This window comes from Leopardus geoffroyi, chromosome B4, assembly GCF_018350155.1.
Source record: "Leopardus geoffroyi isolate Oge1 chromosome B4, O.geoffroyi_Oge1_pat1.0, whole genome shotgun sequence".
NCBI classification, from domain to species: Eukaryota; Metazoa; Chordata; class Mammalia; order Carnivora; family Felidae; genus Leopardus; species Leopardus geoffroyi.
Genome location: NC_059341.1, coordinates 58,906,636 through 58,924,651, shown reverse-complemented (window position 1 = coordinate 58,924,651; position 18,016 = coordinate 58,906,636). Strand labels below are relative to the sequence as shown.

The following is an 18,016-nucleotide window of genomic DNA, read 5'->3' as shown; positions in this document are numbered from 1 at the left end:
ACAGGGCACCAGGCTTGTGTACAAGCTCTCTGGTAAATACTGGTGTTCTAGGGTGCAGTAGAGTAAGCCGAGTACAGTGGAGAGAAAATAGAGAGAGACTACCCTCTGCAGTTGCTGGGGAAGATTACAGTTGGCCCTAAGATGTGTGTTTAATTAGAAGCCTGCCCCTCAGGCCACAGCTATGAAGATAAGCTAATAGGCCTCTTTCACAAAAGACTAAGCTCCTGGGTTTGTTGGCTCTCTGCTGTGCCCTGGGGATAGTAGCTAGTTAAGAACCCTTTCTTCATTTGTTATAGTCTTGTGGGACCCTTGTGTGTAAGCCCTACTGGTAACCAGAGCCAGGCAATCTAGAGGTGTCCCCTGGGTGGCAGCTGCAAAAATCACACACAGAAAAAGGTTACAGGTTCCTTTCTGGGAGATACTGGAACGTGGAGCTAGATAGCTAGGCAGAGGGCACAGAGATGGTGCCCAATGGCCTGTGTTTTTGAAGAGTAATTCAGTAGGCCCCTAGATGTATGTTAAATTAGATGCATTGCCCTCAGGCCTGTGCTTTAAGATAAGCAAATAAGCCTCTTTCATGGAAAGCCTGGGTGATTTTCAGTCAGCTGCTTCTGCACTGGGCCCTGGGGCTGGTAAGTCCCCACACAGGTTCCTTTTAACTGTTACTCAGTTTGCTATAGCCTCATGGGTCTTATGAACGCTAGCTGTCAGAGGTAGGTGTTTCAGGGGCTGGTCTCTCAAGTGCCAGATGTGGGTGCAATCTGTGGTGTTAAAAGTTACGGTGCAAGAATTGGGGTTCAAATACTTCAGTCCTCAAGGAGACGATGGCATTTATGCATTCCCTCCTGATTGTGGGTCACTGCATGGAGGTGGCATTCCTGGAAAGATTATGTCTCAGCCTTTTCTACCCACTTTGATGTGGGTTGTTTTTTTTTTTTTTCTCATTCAGCCAATGTGTAGGAGTCACTCAGCTAGTTTTGGGCATCCCCCCAGTCCCAGAGGAAGCTTTCATATATAGCTGTAGTTTTGATGTATCTGTGGGAGGAAGTGGATTCGGGATTCTTCTACATCACCATCTTGAACTAGAACCTATCCTACTTTTATGTGGAAAGATACCTAAAATGTATTATTAAGATATTTATTCAAGTTAAAAAACCATAGCTGCAATAGGATTCTGATTTTTGTGAGGGGGGAGGATTTTATTTGTTAATTCATAGAAAAGAATCTGGAAGCCTAGTTACCCAATAATGGGGAGTGTGAGAAAGGTGAGATGGTGCTGTTATCGGTGATATTTTATTTTCTTTACACTTCTGTGTTTGAATTTCCAGTAAGCAAGTACTGAACACACATTACTTTCCCACTAGAAAAAAATGAAACTGTGTATTTCCGTTTGGCTTTAAAGGGAGAAATTTCATAAGCCTCTGTGATGATACCCCATTTGCTATTTTATCATTGTGAAATTCTCTTCCACTCATCTTCCTCATCCACTTCACCTACCTGTTCCTGATCTTTAAAAACTTACCTTAAATTTTACCTCCACCAGGTTTTCCCCTTCAGGCTAAATTAGATGTCTCTACTCCATTCTTATTATGTCTGATTATTAGAATTCTTACCTTAAATGGTAAATTATGATCTTGAGGACAAGAATATCTTGACAGTTTGTATTTACCATAAGCACAGAACCTCTTATATAGACAGGATAGGGGCTCAATAAATGTTCATTGAATAAATGAAGAAATAAGTGAATGAATGGATGGTTAAATGCACACTTGTCACTAGAGATTCTTGGGACCCTCTCCTCAGCATCTCTGATCCCTGTAATGATCTGACATAATACAAGTGGTGATAAGAAGGTTTCACTTCCATCACCACAGCACCTCAGGAAGCGTGCCCCCTTGCAGTCCAGTTGGAACTCAGAGTGAATTTGAAGCAATATTTATGGAGGGCAGGTAGGTTTGTATTCCTTTATAATCACAGCAGTATAGGGACCGTCATAACCCTAAATGTCATTCACAACACTTTTCTTTGTGTGGCTAGTATGTTCTAAATTTTTTAAACTGGCATGTAAATTCATGAAATTTAACTTGTATGTATCTATGTATCTGTGTTTATGTAAGAATATGTGTAAATTAGGGACTACCTGCAACATCAATAGGCAAACTTACTGTTTTGATTTTAGAGGAAGAGATTTCATTATTTTTACAACTTTTTTTTTAAATTTAGGGTAAACAATTTACCTTTAAAATTTTAGGTTGGCATATTTTGATATAAATACATTTCCCATATCTTTTTAATGAACTTAGAAGCTGATTGCAAGGTAAATTATTAGTGTAATAATGCAGGAATTTATTACCCAAAATACCTGAGTCATGTGTCATTTGTGATCACAAGTTAAGTATTTAGTACCTTGTTAGAAAATTAAATCCCTTAGGGGTACCTGGGTGGCTCAATCAGTTAAGCATCTGATTTCAGTTCAGGTGACGATCTCACAGCTTGTGGGTTTGAGCCCCAGGTCAGGGACAGCTCAAAGCCTGGATGGAGGCTGCTTCAGATTCTGTTTGTGTCTCTCTCTCTGCCCCACCCCTGCTTGCACGCTCTCTCTCTCTCTCAAAAAAAAAAATAAATAAACATTAAAAGAATTAAAAAAAAAAATAAATCTCTTAGATTTAGAAGATCCAAATTCTTTTTTCATAGGTCTATTAAGAACTCTGCCACTAGAGGGCTCTTAATACCGTATTTTAGTTAATTTAAATGTGTAATAATGGTAATATATTAAAATTATAGGTAGTGGGTAATATTGTCTTCCCAATTTATATATCTTACAAAATTTTTATAAATGCCTATTTTAAATGTTACACATTTATGAGAAATTTTGTTTTTTTAGAATGATAATCACTTTCAGAAATGTTTTAGGGATCTAAAGCATATCTTTGAACTTTGTGAGGTTCAAGTTAAAAATGGTCTTTGTCTTTAAGATACTCTAAACAGATACAAGATTTAACATAAATAGGAGATATATATGTAAAACATTTACTAAGTGGTACCTTCCATAAGAAATTCAACATGATCATTTTTTTTTTTTAATGAGCTAGTAACAATCTTGTGGAGGAGGAGAGTAACAGTTGCCATATATTCTCATATGTGCAACAAGAGAGATTATGGGTGGGAGTTAAGAGATCAAATTTAATCCAAAAGAAAAATATTTTGAGTGAGTAGAATGAAAGTCTTCTCTGATGAGGTTACATTTGCCCTAAATCTTTTGATAGGCACGGAGGAGTTTAGAGGAGAAGGAAATTATTCTGGTTATGGGGGAAAGCATGAAGACATGAAATATCCTTAGAGATTTCTCGGTATCATCATGGATAAATTTAAAGTCCATGAGAATAACCCATGTAAAAAATAGAGCATTAACATTCCACAGCCTTCAGCTTTCCACAAATTTACTTCAGCAACCCCTTTTCATGGTCATACTCTGGAACTGGTGCTTATGTCTTTATTCAACAAATATTTATTGAATGCCTATCTACATATGCTGGTGCTGTTCTGGCCCTCAGAGGACAGTGGTGAAAGGACCAGTGTGATTCCTGCTCTCATGATTTATATACAAGTCACGAGAAACCAACAATAAATAATCAAAACTGGAAAACAGCAGATAGTAATAAACGTCAGGCACAGAATTAAACAGGATTATGGGAGTGACTGATGGTGATTCCCATTGGGAGGTTAGGAAAGATTGGGTCGTTAGGGAAGGCTTACATGATGAGTTATTAAAGCTGAGAAAGACTAGAAGGAATCAGCTCTGTGATAAGGTAAAAATATTCTAGTCGGAGAGTACAATTACTACAAAGGCCATAAGACAGAAATGAGTACCAGGAAGAAGGCCAGTGGTCTGACGTATGGTGGCAAGGAGGAAAGTGGCATGTGATGACATCAGAGAGGAAGGCAGGGCTTTACAGACCATGAGTAAGAAGTTAAGATTTTATTGTAAATGCAATGGGAAACCATTAAAGAGTTGTCAGTGGGAGAGTGGCATGATCTGATTTTTAGCTCTGAAAGGTTATCCTGGCTACTATTGTGAGGGGCCAGAGTAGAAGCCCAGCATCTGGTTAAATAGCACTGGGGAGACATGAGAGGCAATGGTGCTTGTTTGAAGGTGGTGGTAAGAGACGTGGAAAGGTGGATATGTTTGGGATATGTTTTGGAGGTAAAATAAACAATCCTGCTGAATTCTTATTTGGGGAAACTAGGCAGATGGTGGTGCAATTTACTGAGATGCACAGTAATGGGCCGAACTTGTTGAGAGTGACAGTGACACAAGAGTTTTATTTTGGGAATGGTACTTTTGGGGACACGCAAATGGAAATGTCAGGTAGGCAGATGTGAACCTGGAGTTCTGAGGAAAGTCAGACACAGCTGCCATGTCTCATGCAGGTTGAGCACTGCACTTCTAGAGTAGTACACAGATGGTGGCCTGAAGAGTGTCACTAGCATAGGTTTTGAAACCATTGACCTACAGATGGGATTAAAGCCACAGGAATAAACTCAGCAAACTCAGGATAATCAGCCTTAGCTTCTAGACAAAATGAAACAAATGATGCTGTATTTTCAAAATTCATCATTAATTGCTGATGAAGAACCAATTCCAACAACTTATTTTAAAGCTCTAAATTTAAATCACTTTTTGATGAAAAAATTGGATTTCAGGTCAATGAACTTTCTTCTCATAGATACTATTTTGAGGGACAACAGAATTCTAGACAGTCTATCAAATTTGTATTCAGTGCTGATGTTTTGGAGATGTGCAATATCAAAATCATCTACTTCACTGACAATTGTTGATATCAGTCTCCTATGTTCTCTTCAAGTAATTTCATGATTTTTGTGGCTATTGATTGGGTTAATTATGTTTTTACATTTAAATCTTTTATCCATCTGGAATTTATTTTAGTGTCAAGTGAAAAGAATCTAAATTTATTTTACTTCAGATCTTAGCCAACTGTCTCAAAACATGTACCATATGAACCTAGGCTTTTCCTATTGATCTGAAATGCCAAATGCTAAATTCCCAAGTGGATCATGAGATCTGTTTCTGGAATCTCTATTCTGTTTCCACTGATCTTATTCATGATCAGACTGTTTTATATTAAACTCAAATCACATATATATTAAAAAAGATTTCCATATTACAGTATCTGCACAATTATCAAGTTGCAGTGAAAAATACTTTGCTAGTGTTCTATGAAGTTCTTCCCATATTATAAGTCATTTCCTGTATCTGTTAAGCCAAGGTCTCATTGAAAAGCTGATAAATTCCTATTGTTGCATGCTACAGTATTGTGGTTATCAAGGGGAAAGTTGTGTCGAGAAATCTAAATTCTTAGTTTTCCTACAAGGTTGGAAACCAATTTGGTCTAAACTCTGAAGAATTCTCAACTTTTTGGAAATTTGGAAATTTGGAAATTTACCAATTTGGTAAATTGGAAAGCCTGACTTGCTTATTGGCCTCATACCTTTGGTATTTTTAATGATCATAATCCTTCCTGTAAGAAGGAAATGCAACTGGCTTTTTAATGGCAGATAATGTCCAAAGCCACCTGGCTATCTATGGACACCTCAGATTCAACATATCCACAATTGAATTCATTATGTTTCCCCCAAACCTGTCCTTCCTCCTTGTCTTTTCCTGATAATCATATCACTGTCCACCTTATTACCTAAGCCAGACACCCGGAAATCAGTCTTCACCTGTCCTTTGCCTTCTATATCAAGTCACCATCCAAGTTATGTTGATTTTACCTCTGTGTCATCTCTCATACATGCTCCTTCTGATGACTCCGATTACTTCTACCTTTAGTTAGGCTCTGATCCTCTCACTCTTCACTAAACAGTGCATTCATCAGCTGACCACCAGAATAGTCTCTCCAAATGAAAATTTCTTCATGTCACTTTCCTGCTAAGTCTTTTGTGGGCTCTCTTTTACCCATAGGAGAAATTCTTGTCTTTAGAGTGGCATCTAAACTCTACACTCTGGCCTCTGCATCTCTCCAGCTTCACATCTTACACTCACTTAGCATGTCTCACCCCAACCTCACCTGACTACTTGGGGTGCTTGAAACTCTGTTTTGCTTCATGCCTTTCTGCCTTCACTCATGCTTGGAATTCTCTCCCACCATTTTTTGGGAAGACTTAATTATCTTTCAAGATTTAGTTCAAATTTTACCACCTTTGGATAGTATTTCCTCTCTTCCCCCATCCAAAGGATATTTTGCTCACAGAACTGATTGTTCTTCCCTTGTACTCTTATGTGGACCCCCTGACCTTTTACTACAACACCCACAAAGCTGTATTATAACTATTTGTTTACCTGTTTTCCTTAATAGACTGGGAGCGTCTTGAGTCAGGGACCTTGTCTTTTTTGTTGTTTATTCCTAGTATCTGACAATGCCTGTACAATTTAGGCACTCTATTAAAATTCTTTGAAGAGTGAGTTAGTAAATGAGAAGTTTCAGAGGTGCAATGGAAAGGGTTGGCAGAGAATGCCATAGTGTTGAAACTGGTCAAGAGGAAGACACAAAGCAATACACTGACAATAAGGGAAAGGATAATTTACTAAGGGGGACTTGGCTTTGTATGATGGTTGAGGATGAGAGGCATGATGGGATTAACTAGCTTTAAGCTTCTGACTAGAATTTGGGTACAAGGTTTTTCTATTGCTCTAGAAGTACAGATGCTATTTTGGGTCAAATGAAGTTTGCTGGATATCATCCAGTTTGCAAATATTAGCACACACATACCATATGTGTATACATAGATAGATAGATAGATAGATACACATATATACATATACATATATATATATATTTTTTTACAATAACAACACTGCATTTTTCTAGTGCTTTACTGTGTACAAAATTCTTCTATTATTTTATTTGACTCTTAGAACAGTTGTTTTCCTAAGCTTCGGTTTTCTTTCTTTGTAAAATGAAGATAATACTCACCTCTCAGGGTTGTTTGCAAGGTGTGTTGTGTGTCTAGCACACAGTTAACACCAAATATGTTGTTAGAGCAGGAATTTGAGGCCCCAAATGGTTAAATGTCTTGCTCAAGGTTGCGAAACTTAGTGGCAGATTTAGATATACATTCTAGGTTTTATGTCTTCCTATTGTAATATTCATTTTACTATGCTATAGTATCTTTTACATTACTTGGTGCATGGTGTCTTTGGTTTCCTTGAGAGGCTTACCCAAACGCAGACTTTGGAATTACTCTATCAGAGAACTGATTGCCAAGATCAAACAAAATCTAAAACTTGGCTAAAATCAAAATACAAATATAAGTAATACTTCATAGCTTGCATTGCCTCCTAGTCTATTTTATAGTTGAGGGTTGTCATCAGAGAATCTGAGCAGGCTAATTCCTGTCCTCATGAGGTTCTATGGAGATGTGCTCCCATTTTAACTGATTTTTAAATTATTGTCGTTAAGTCCAGTTTTTATGCCAGAGCAAGTGTCAGTTCAGGGCCCTAGAATTAAGGTGGCAGGCCTCTGGAGTGGGAACTGGAGTAGAAAGAGAGTGAAGAGTGAATCTGGGCTGAAGCAGACACTGACAATCATACCCATCTGTCCTTGTGTTTTCCATAGAGTTTTGTCCAGGAAGAATCTGAAGCCACAAAATGTAAACTGGAGATGAAGTTATTAAGTGAGGCAGTTTTCGCAGGTATTCTAAATTATATTTTTAGAATTTAACTTTATTGGGATTTGTCTGCTTACAAGTGAAATGCAGGGTCATTATTAAAAAATTCAGATGTTGCAGAAATATGTTTGAAGTGAAAATCCTTCATAATCCCTCTTCTGAAATAACTAAGATTAACAAAAACTTCTCCTATTTGTATTTCTTCTCTCTATACCTCTCTTTTGATTTTTAATGAAACCATGAAATGTCATACAAATGCTTGAAAATTACTTTTTTATCAATAATATTTGTTATGTTATAGAACGTTCTCCATACAAAGAACATAATATCTATTCTTCTTAAGTGAATGATACTCAACACTATCCTAAGTCAGAACACATTAATAACCTTACTTTTTTAGTAGCTGTATAATTCCATCCAGTAATGGAATGTTATTTAAATCTTTATTGATAGTAAGTTTATTTCTAATTTTTCATTATTACAAACCATGTTGTGATGAATATTCACAAACACACACACACAACCATAAATTGCTCAACACTTTTATATTAAATTTTATCTTGGAAAATAGCAATTGGAGCTAGTTAAAAATATCAAAATGATAGTGATATCTAATTTGCAAATATTTTAGTTTGAGATTTATGTGCATCACTTCCCAGTAACTTCTAAGGAATTCATTTTTGATAGGTTTTTTTGCATATTTTTCATAATGGGCTCTTGTCTACTTCACTTCTTCCAACACGCTTTTTTTTCAGCAGCCAAATAATTTTATATCTTTATAACTTTTCTATAACCCTGAGGAGGTAGTTTTCCTGTTAGAGATAGGATACTATAGTCAATTCGTGAATATCTGTCAATAATACTGAGGTTTTCTACATGGTGATCCCCAAATAATATATATCCTAAATGTTTAAGTTTGGATACAGTATTCTTTGTTTCTTTTTATGTAAATGGATGATTAGATACATTTAAAATTTTTAAGTCTGCATTTTATTGAAGTTATACAAGGGGGAAAAAGCAATTGCTTAAGTGGAATTTGCTTTGCATATTGTCATTCATTATCAGTGCTTGATCTCCATGGATTAAATTCAGTGAGTCCTCAGTATGCTTCCTTTTATGAGAGAGGAAAACTGTAATGATAAATAATAAGACTAACAGTTCCTAAGTTTTACTGGGTGTCTGGTACCAGTTCTACACTTTTTACTGTATTAACTCACAAATTCCCCCAATTCAGTAAGTTAGACACTAATATCTCTTTTGTAGAGGAAGAGGAGAGAAGACATGTTAATTAGCATATCTTGCAATAAGGTCATACAGCTAGTTAAGGGTGGAATCAGATCCACCACTTATAAGTGATCTGATTTCCCTTTCTTATCCATTGTACTACATGGAAAGATTTTGGGTGACAGGTGGGAATGGTCCTCGTGACATGTGACTTAAAATATTCCCTTGATTTTGCACTGAGAATTATGGAATTATAGAATTTCCCTGTAAAATATCTAAACAGAAGGGATTAGCCAATATGGTTTTTTTCACTTTTAAGCTTCTGTGCCCCCCCCCCTTTTTTTTTTATGAGCTGGGCTTATTTTTGTTGAAAAAGAATTAGATTTAATATATGTACCAAAATTTTTTTTTACCATTTTATTTTCTTCTTTCAGATTTTTAGCCCCATAATGTCCAATTTTAAGACATTTATCAGTTATCAAGTGTTGTGTTAAGCCACTTTTTGATATTTTATGATGAAGGTAACAGAATATGTCACCCCAAAATATGTCATTTCGGCATAAGGATATTTTGAGTTGAGAGAAACTGAAAAGATGCAGTTGCAAGAAAAGCTTCTTACCCTCACCCTATCTGCCTCAAACCAGGACATAAATTTTCAAAGGTGTCCCTTCTTCCCTCTTCCAGGAAGACCAATGGTTAATCCCCAGAGAAAACTTCAGACCCTATCAGCCTGGAAAGGGGACCAGAGGAATCTACATAACAAACTTTACTAACTAGTCCTTTCCTCTATCCTCAGAAACCTAAAACTCAGAAAACCTAAAACCTAAAGCTTTCCTTTAGCTTGTCATTTCTCCACAAATTTGTTGTTCTTGGTTGCAGATGCTCTATAAGCCAGAATTCTGAGCCACCTCTGTAGGTTACTCATTTTTCCCTGGGTATCTCCCATATATACAGGAGGTATACATATTAATAAATGAATGTTTTTTTTCTCTTGTTAATCTGTCTTTATTCTAGAGGTTTCAGCTGAGAACTCAGAAGAGTAGAGGGAAAATAACTTTTCCTCCTCTACAATATATTTTTAAAGTTATGTTAATAGTAACATGTTTATTATATACAAATTCTTAAAATGTTGGCATATAAAATATAAATGGAGCCCTCCTCTGTATCTTAACCATTATACATGCCTGTTCCCACTTTGAAAGTTAGCTTTGTGAATAGTTTTGAAATAACCACTTTTTGAAGTTTTAGTAGCTAAATAAAAACTTCGTTTCCAGCATCAGAATTTTTTCCTTTCCCTCCTAATACCAAAATGTTATGATCTATTTAGAAACTGAATTAATCTGGTTAATTTTAGCACAGTTGTTGCTGATAGAGAATGCTAATGAAAAGCCATGTTTCTGTGAAGACAATGAGGTTGATTTATGCCAATTCACAACCCTGGGTGGAGTGTACCACTTGGATATTTTCGAACTTCCACCACAGTGTAAACCAATGAAAGGCTGGATGATTGTGGAAGTAGGTTGATTTCAAATCAAATTTATGAGTGAAATAATTTCTCACACTTTTATCTTAAATGATCTAACAGCTAATGAACTTTAACCCTATTAAGCAAGCATAAGGGAAAAAAACTAATTTTAAACTGCCTTGAATTTATAAAATTTGAATCAGATACTAAAGGAAAGGATTCTAAAATAATGCAAATTTTAAAACTATAAATCATACGTGTTAATTGTAAACCTATAGCACTACGTTTAGATTGTGCCAATTTGGTCTTAATAATGATAGTTTATTTGAGATGCTGGCAAATTTTTTCTGTAAAGGGCCAAGTGGTAAATATTTTCAGCTTTGTGTGCATACCAGCTCTACTGCTACTCTCATTGTAAGGATAAGACAGCCACATGTAATCATTTAACTTTACAGTGGCTTCCAACATGTCCCTTGATCAGAAGCATTGGCATCATTCTGGGAATTTTCTAGAAACACAAATGCATGGGTCCCATTTTAGTCTTACTGAATCAGAAAGTCTGGAGGTGAAGCCCGGAAATCTGTTTTAGTAAAACACACTTTGAAGTTTGAGAACCACTGGTCTGGATCCTTGATGTATAAAGTGTGGTCCATGAACCAGCAGCATCAGCATCACCTAGAAACTTGTTAAAAATGCATAATTTGGTTCTTCACCTCAGATCTACTGAGTCTGCATTTTAAGAAGACCCTCAGGTGATTCATATGCCCATTTAAGTTTAAGAAGCACAGATCCAGGTGATGCCAATGTTGCTGATGCATGTTCCACACTTTTAGTAAGGATGCTAATGATAGCAGTTGTTAGATCATTTTTGAAGGAGTTTTTCCTGTTTTAATAACTACTAACATTTGCCTTGGTATTGACTTGGTTTATTTTAACTTTATTTCCTGGTGCTTGTGTCCCAAATAACCCTGTTATATTGTCATAACCCGCTCCTCCTTCCCTCCTTGCTCTCCAGCCTTTCTTTCCCCCTCCATCCCTCATCCCCTTAGCTCTCTTTTTCTCTGTCTGTCCACCTCTTTCTCTCTCTTCTCTAGCACATCATGTACATAGACTACCAGGCATTTCTCACACACAGCCCTACCCATTAAGGACCTTGGTGCATTCCCATATTAGAGTGGTATTTCTCAGTTTTTATTTTTTTTTCCACTATCACCCCTCTAAAGAGCCTTTGTAGACATTTTTTTCCTAACCACCCCCACCCATGAAATTTTAATACCAGAGGTATACAATATATTTGTGCATGTACCATACATATAGCTGTGCTTTACACCTAAAAGAGTATGATTTTTTCATGTCCTCAAACTAATTTTTACCCTCTTCAGGGTGATATTGCTATTCCTTTTCCGTTCTCCCCACAAATGAGAATGCAGTTATTAGACCATACCTGGGGGAGATAATCTGGTCTGTAGCTACTTTGAAGAATCTATTTGAATAAGCTTTTCCTATGTAAGGGATACTTGAAAGACAATGGGGTGGGGGTCCAAGAAAGACATCCTTTTGGTGAAGGTAGGCCTTCAAAACTCTTTATTGAGGGCTCCTGGGTGGCCCAGTTGGTTAGGCGTCCAACTCTTTATTTCGGCTCCAGTCATGATCTCATGGTCATGAGTTCGAGCCCTGGGTCGGAGCCCTGCACTGACAGCATAAAGCCTGCTTGGGATTCTCTCTCTCCCTCTTTCTGTGCCCCACCCCCATGTGCACACGCTCTCTCTCAAACGTTAAAAAAAAAATCCTCTTTATTCATGGGAAGGTCCCAGCCAGAGTTGGGGTTTTCAAGAATTTATTCAAGGATTTGTTCTTGAATTTTGTTGATATCCTAATACCACCATTCCACATTTTCTCCTTGAGCCTGAAGTATACTCCTTTATACTTGTTTTTCTCTCTGCCAACAAAGAGGTCTTCTTGCTTTTATTCAAGTCTCTTTTTTTTTTTTTTTTTAATTTTTTTTTTTTCAACGTTTATTTATTTTTGGGACAGAGAGAGACAGAGAATGAACGGGGGAGGGGCAGAGAGAGAGGGAGACACAGAATCGGAAACAGGCTCCAGGCTCCGAGCCATCAGCCCAGAGCCTGACGCGGGGCTCGAACTCACGGACCGCGAGATCGTGACCTGGCTGAAGTCGGACGCTTAACCGACTGCGCCACCCAGGCGCCCCTCAAGTCTCTTTTTAGTACTCTCCCACCTTGTCTAGAATTTTTACCCATCCAGTTTTTTCCTCTATTTTGTACCATTCTTAATCTTCCCCACCCCTTCTTCCCTAGATCCTTTTCTGCTACGTTCAAATAATGAACAAACCTCCTTCTTCCCAGAGAAATCTGCTGTTGGTTTAATTTACTTTCTCTCTCTAGCTTTATTGAGATGTAATTGACATATTGCATTAAGGTGTACCTACCTGATGATTTTTAATTTACTTTTATCCATTCATTTCTACACTTCCCAAATTTTGCTTATACTCCTTTCTCTCTTCACATACACACCCTAACCAATGTATTAGAATATGGGATTTGGGGTCCTGTAGCTCTGTTTCTCAGTTGTGGCACCTCCTTGAAGTCATTTTGTAATCTTTGGCAAATTATGTGATTTCTCTAAGTCCCAGTTATCTTCTCCATTAAATATATGTCTTGTAGAATTACTTGGAGGAATAAAATGATGAGTAAGTCCCAGCATAGAACCTAGCATAGGTTAAATTCTGTAATTCAAATTTAGTGATTTTTTTCCCCCTCAACCATTATCTTTTAACTTTGTTGTGACTTTTTGTTAGTCTGTAATTAAATGAGACCAATCTTCAGTACTTACTAAGAATAATTATATAGGGCCACCTGGGAGGCTCAGTCAGTTAAATGTCTGACTTTGGCTCAGGTCATGATCTCATGGTTTGTCAGTTGGAGCCCCACATCAGGCTCTGCACTGACTGCTCAGAGCCTGGAGCCTCCTTCAGATTCTGTGTCTCCCTCTTGCTCTCTCTGCCCCTCCCCTGTTTGTACTCTGTCTCTGTCTCTCAAAAAATAAATATTTAAAAAAAAACTATATAGCTTATTCAGCAGTATTTACATCTTTGTTACTAGTCAGCTTCTAATTTGATGTTATTTTGGGCCATTTTTAAAAGATACTCAAAGAAGGACTGCAGAAATATATATATCCTCCAGAAAGTACAGAAGACTTTGAAACAGAAAATGCTTTCCCACCCATAGAGGTCACGCTTGAAGTTCAGGAGAATGTAATCTTTTTTGAGGATCCTATGGTTGCAAGGTGGGATGCTGAAGGTACAGCAATACCTTAATTCACTTTGTTAATTATGTAATGAAAAGTGGCATAACATGACTCCTTAAAACAGGAAATACAGTGTCTACACTCCCAGTTTCTAATCTTACACATTTCTATGGCAATTCTAGGGTCTTTGTTTGCTCTTGATGGAAATGAACAGGGATTGGAGTTTATTTATTGAGTTTTGTAACTGTTAGTTCTTGAAGTATTTATATCTGCCATAGTTTCTGAACAGTTACTTACAGTTATGTAATTATGTTTTAAAAAAACCCAAAAATATCAAAATAGTACAACACATTGAAAACAAAAAAATGAAAAACCTACATTTTTTGAAATGACTATATAATTCAGATTAGGGTGATTAAAATTTATTTTAATGTTAATAACTTATAAATTACAAATCTTATTACAAACAAGTATTGGAGATGGGGAATTGGCCATTGGGAAATCTGAGACAGAGGAAAACAGCCACTTTATGCCTCTTTATAACTTTTGATTGTTGAACCATGGGAAATTATTGCTTATTCAAAATGTGAAATAAATATCAATAAAATCAGAAGCGCCAGGAGAATACAAGCTGATGATTCACTGATCATTAACAAATACCTTATTTGGGGGTTGGCTGGCTAAACTTTGAAAGGTCTTGATCTTGTGAATTAATGTATGCAGTTTTGAGGCTGCTGGATAAAAGGTATAGAACTTTACTTTTAATGTGAATTAATTTACATTCATCTATTTGTGTAAGTATTTACTTGGTGACAGGTTGGGAACAGATACGATCACAAAGGCACAGAGCTATTAGTTAATCTATTCAGTTATAGGAGGAGAGCATTTAGGAATTTCTCTGCCAAGAAAGATAAATATTATATAGTTTAAACTTTTTTACGATTGCTACAGTAATCCACACTTTGGTTGTGTAGATGTAGTCACAAGGTATTTATATTCTAGAAATAGAATATAAACAGTATTAAAAACAGTATATGTCTGTCAATACATTAAATAATAAAACATATCAAAATGAACAGTTAGGTAATTTTTTCCCTTCATGTTGCTTTATAAGTTTCACTTTTCCTTTAATGGAATATTCCTTAAGTATTCCTTAAATATTTATGACATTAAAAATTATTCACACTAAATTAGAATTAGGCAATTACTCCACATGATTCAGGGAAGTAAAATTTGACTTTTACTATACTAATTAGATAGCAATATACAACTCTGATAATTCTTCCCGTGGGGAAACTTTTTTCCAGGAAATGCTACAAATATGGGGAGTTTATTTAGAGGTCATACATAATTTTTGCCTGTACAAGGTAATTTTGTTAATGTAAAAACAAAAAGAATTATGAATAACTTATTCATCCATATAATTGGATTTGGCATATTGAATTTAAGAGTCAAAAATAGTGGAACCCTCCATGTGAGGAGAAAGCCATGTGGAGATGGAGAGGGCATTCTAGGAAGGGAATGACTCATGTGTTCCATAATTGTGCTACACAAGAAGAAATATAGAATAAAGGAGAATAGTTCCTTCCTCTAGAAATTTTCAAAGTTGTAGGAGAGGCAGACAAGGCAAAGCCACAAATACGATGTAGTAAGGTGCTATTGTAATAGCTAAAAGTGTTATGGAGAAGAACAGTGGGTCCACCTGGAGCATTAAGGAAGGATTGTCATGGTATGGAATATTGAACTGGGCCTTAAGAGACTAAGAGGGTACTGACATGCCAGTGTTTGTGTAGACGTAGGTTTTCCTTTTTCTTGAGTATATACCTAGGGATGGAATTGCTGGGTTGAATGGTAAATTGGTTTAACTTTTTAAGAAACTGTCAAATTGTTTTTGAGTAACTGTACCATTTTACATGCCTGCCAGCATTATATGAGGTTTCCCACTTTTCATATCCTTGCCAACATTTGTGATTATTTATCTTTCTGATTCTAATCATTCTAGTGAGCATGAAGTGGTATTTCAGGGATTTAATTTGTATTTCCCTAATAACTGATAACGCTGAACATCTTTTTTAATGTGTGTATTATCCTTTAATAGATGTTCTTTGGTGAAACGTTTATTCAGATATTTTGCCCATTTTTAAATTGGGTTGTGTTTTATTATTGAGTTGTAAGAGGCACAAAAGACCACCTATCACAGGATTGTATTTATATGAAAAGTTCAGAAAAGGCAAATCTTTAGAGACAGGAAGTAAATAAACTTCCTGTGGCTGGAGGTGAGAATGGGAGTAATTAACTATAAAATGGACAAGAAAGATCTTATGGGGAGGATAATAGTGTTGTCAACTGGATTGTGGTACTGGTTGCACAACTGGATGTATTTACTAAAAGTAATTATATGCTTACCACAAGTGAGTTTTAAAGTTGTGTTTTGTTTTGTTTTAAATGAAGAGAGGTTCTCTGTAAGATTAAGTGCTCTAGGAAGATAGAACTGCATGTGCTTAGAGGCTCAGAGGTATATGATATTGTTGGGAGAGAGGCAAAAAAAAAAAAAAGTGTAGCTAAAAACAAGTGAAGGAAGTACAAGGGATGAAGCCAGAAACATGGGTCTTCATTCTGAAGGTGTTACATACCATGCTGAGGAGTTTGGACTTGATCCTGTAGACTAGAAGAAACTCCCAGAAAGTTGGCTTTTTGTAGAGATTCTATTCTAAATGTAAAAGATTTATACACATTTGCAGTTATTTGGGTGGTTTCATTCATCTTATTTTTGTGTAGAAAAAAATGAATCTGTGACTTTCTTATTGTGAAGGTAAACACTGGCAGACTGATGGCATCAGCAATGTCCTTTACCAATCAGAAGAAAGACTTATAACATTCAGCCTAGAAACTTTTGGCCCTGTTACCTTGATTCAAGATACTCATATTAACATGCCATTCCAGTCATGGGAACTCAGACCACTTGATGTGAATAAAGTACTTTTGACTGTGACTACGGTATTTACTGAGATACAAATACAAATTAAGGTAAGTCACAATTATAGTAAGTCATATGAAAGAGGTAAGCCTCTTTGAGGACAGCATGTCGAAGCAATCCATCGTTGGTGATTTACATTTTGAAATGTCTTTTATAAATATATTTAAAATATACTTTGACCCATAATTTTTTAACCTTTTTTCCTAATGTTTAATTAAAGTTTATTTTGAGAGAGAGGGAGAGAGAATCCCAAGCAGGCACTGTCAGCGCGGAGCTGGTCACAGGGCTCAAACCCATGACCTGAGCCTAAATCAAGAGTCAGTTGCTTAACTGACTGAGCCACAATTTCTAAACAAAATAAAACAAAAATTCTAAATGAAATAGTAATTGGATCGGTAATAACATGTAATAAATGAGATGCAATTTTGAACCCTAAAGTTAGTAGAAATAGACCAATTAATGAAGCTACAAGCCCGGTTGTAATATGACTTTGAGAGTTTTTGATCCACTCTCAGGAGGCTTCTTCCTCAAAACTGGAAGAGAGAGATGTGAACTCTGTACACCTTCAGATTGCCACTTTGCAGACTTTAAAACCAGATAATTTTGCATTATGTTAAGTCTTATATGTGTAAAAAAAAAAAAGTATTCTTAAAAGTTGCAACATGAATAGCTGTCGAATGCTATTATAATTCAATATGACCATCATCAGTGTTCTTAGATCATAACTTATAAGATGGGAGGACACCTGAGACGTTAGTCCCTTGATTGTTCAAATAAAGCCCAAAAAAGGTTGACCGATTGGGTGAGGTAACAAGGAGACTTTGTGGCGAAGCTCGGAGCTGGCTTAAAACATAGCTGTCCTGCATTCTTCTCAATGCAGAATGATATAGGGCTAAAAAACAAATGGTATAAAGAGCGTCAAGTTTGGAAATGGAATAACGAAGTAATAATTCATAACAGCTTCTTTCTTCTTCTTGAGATTAGGAAAACCTCTGCATGTTAGCATCAGTCAAAGTAGATAACAAGAAACACTCCGCTACTTTGGAAGGAAGATGGATGACTCCTATTTCTTTTATTCTTGCTTTGAAAGAAACTGGATTGAATATCTTTCCTACTGGACACTCTCATTTTTATGTTGTTATAAATCATAAGGTAAGAACAAATCTTTCCAGATTTAATGTAATGGACAGTTAGAATGTTAGCAAGTACTAAATTTTACATAAATCTTAAGGTATGTTGCAGGTTTTCTATATCCACATGTACAGGATTATAGTTAGAAAGGAGGGAATAAAGGGCAAGACCAGAAACCCAGGGTTGTCTCAAGTGTAATAATCTTTCCCAAAAGAGTAAGCCTGTAGTATGATCTTCATATCACAAATGGAGCATTGTCC

General features: G+C 36.3%; 1 protein-coding gene across 8 annotated transcripts in view; it reads left to right on the top strand.

The window, feature by feature from the left end:
* Window positions 1-18,016, top strand: part of DNAI7 (dynein axonemal intermediate chain 7) — a 76,886-nt gene that overhangs the window by 50,562 nt on the left and 8,308 nt on the right. For 7 of the 8 annotated variants that reach the window (XM_045465450.1, XM_045465445.1, XM_045465448.1 and 4 more), the window contains 5 exons: window positions 7,641-7,716; window positions 10,271-10,431; window positions 13,545-13,701; window positions 16,461-16,675; window positions 17,610-17,777. In XM_045465450.1, coding sequence (XP_045321406.1) covers window positions 7,641-7,716; window positions 10,271-10,431; window positions 13,545-13,701; window positions 16,461-16,675; window positions 17,610-17,777 — 777 coding nt within the window. The remainder of the gene's footprint in view (window positions 1-7,640; window positions 7,717-10,270; window positions 10,432-13,544; window positions 13,702-16,460; window positions 16,676-17,609; window positions 17,778-18,016) is intronic. The other variant, XM_045465449.1, reaches the window with a different exon arrangement.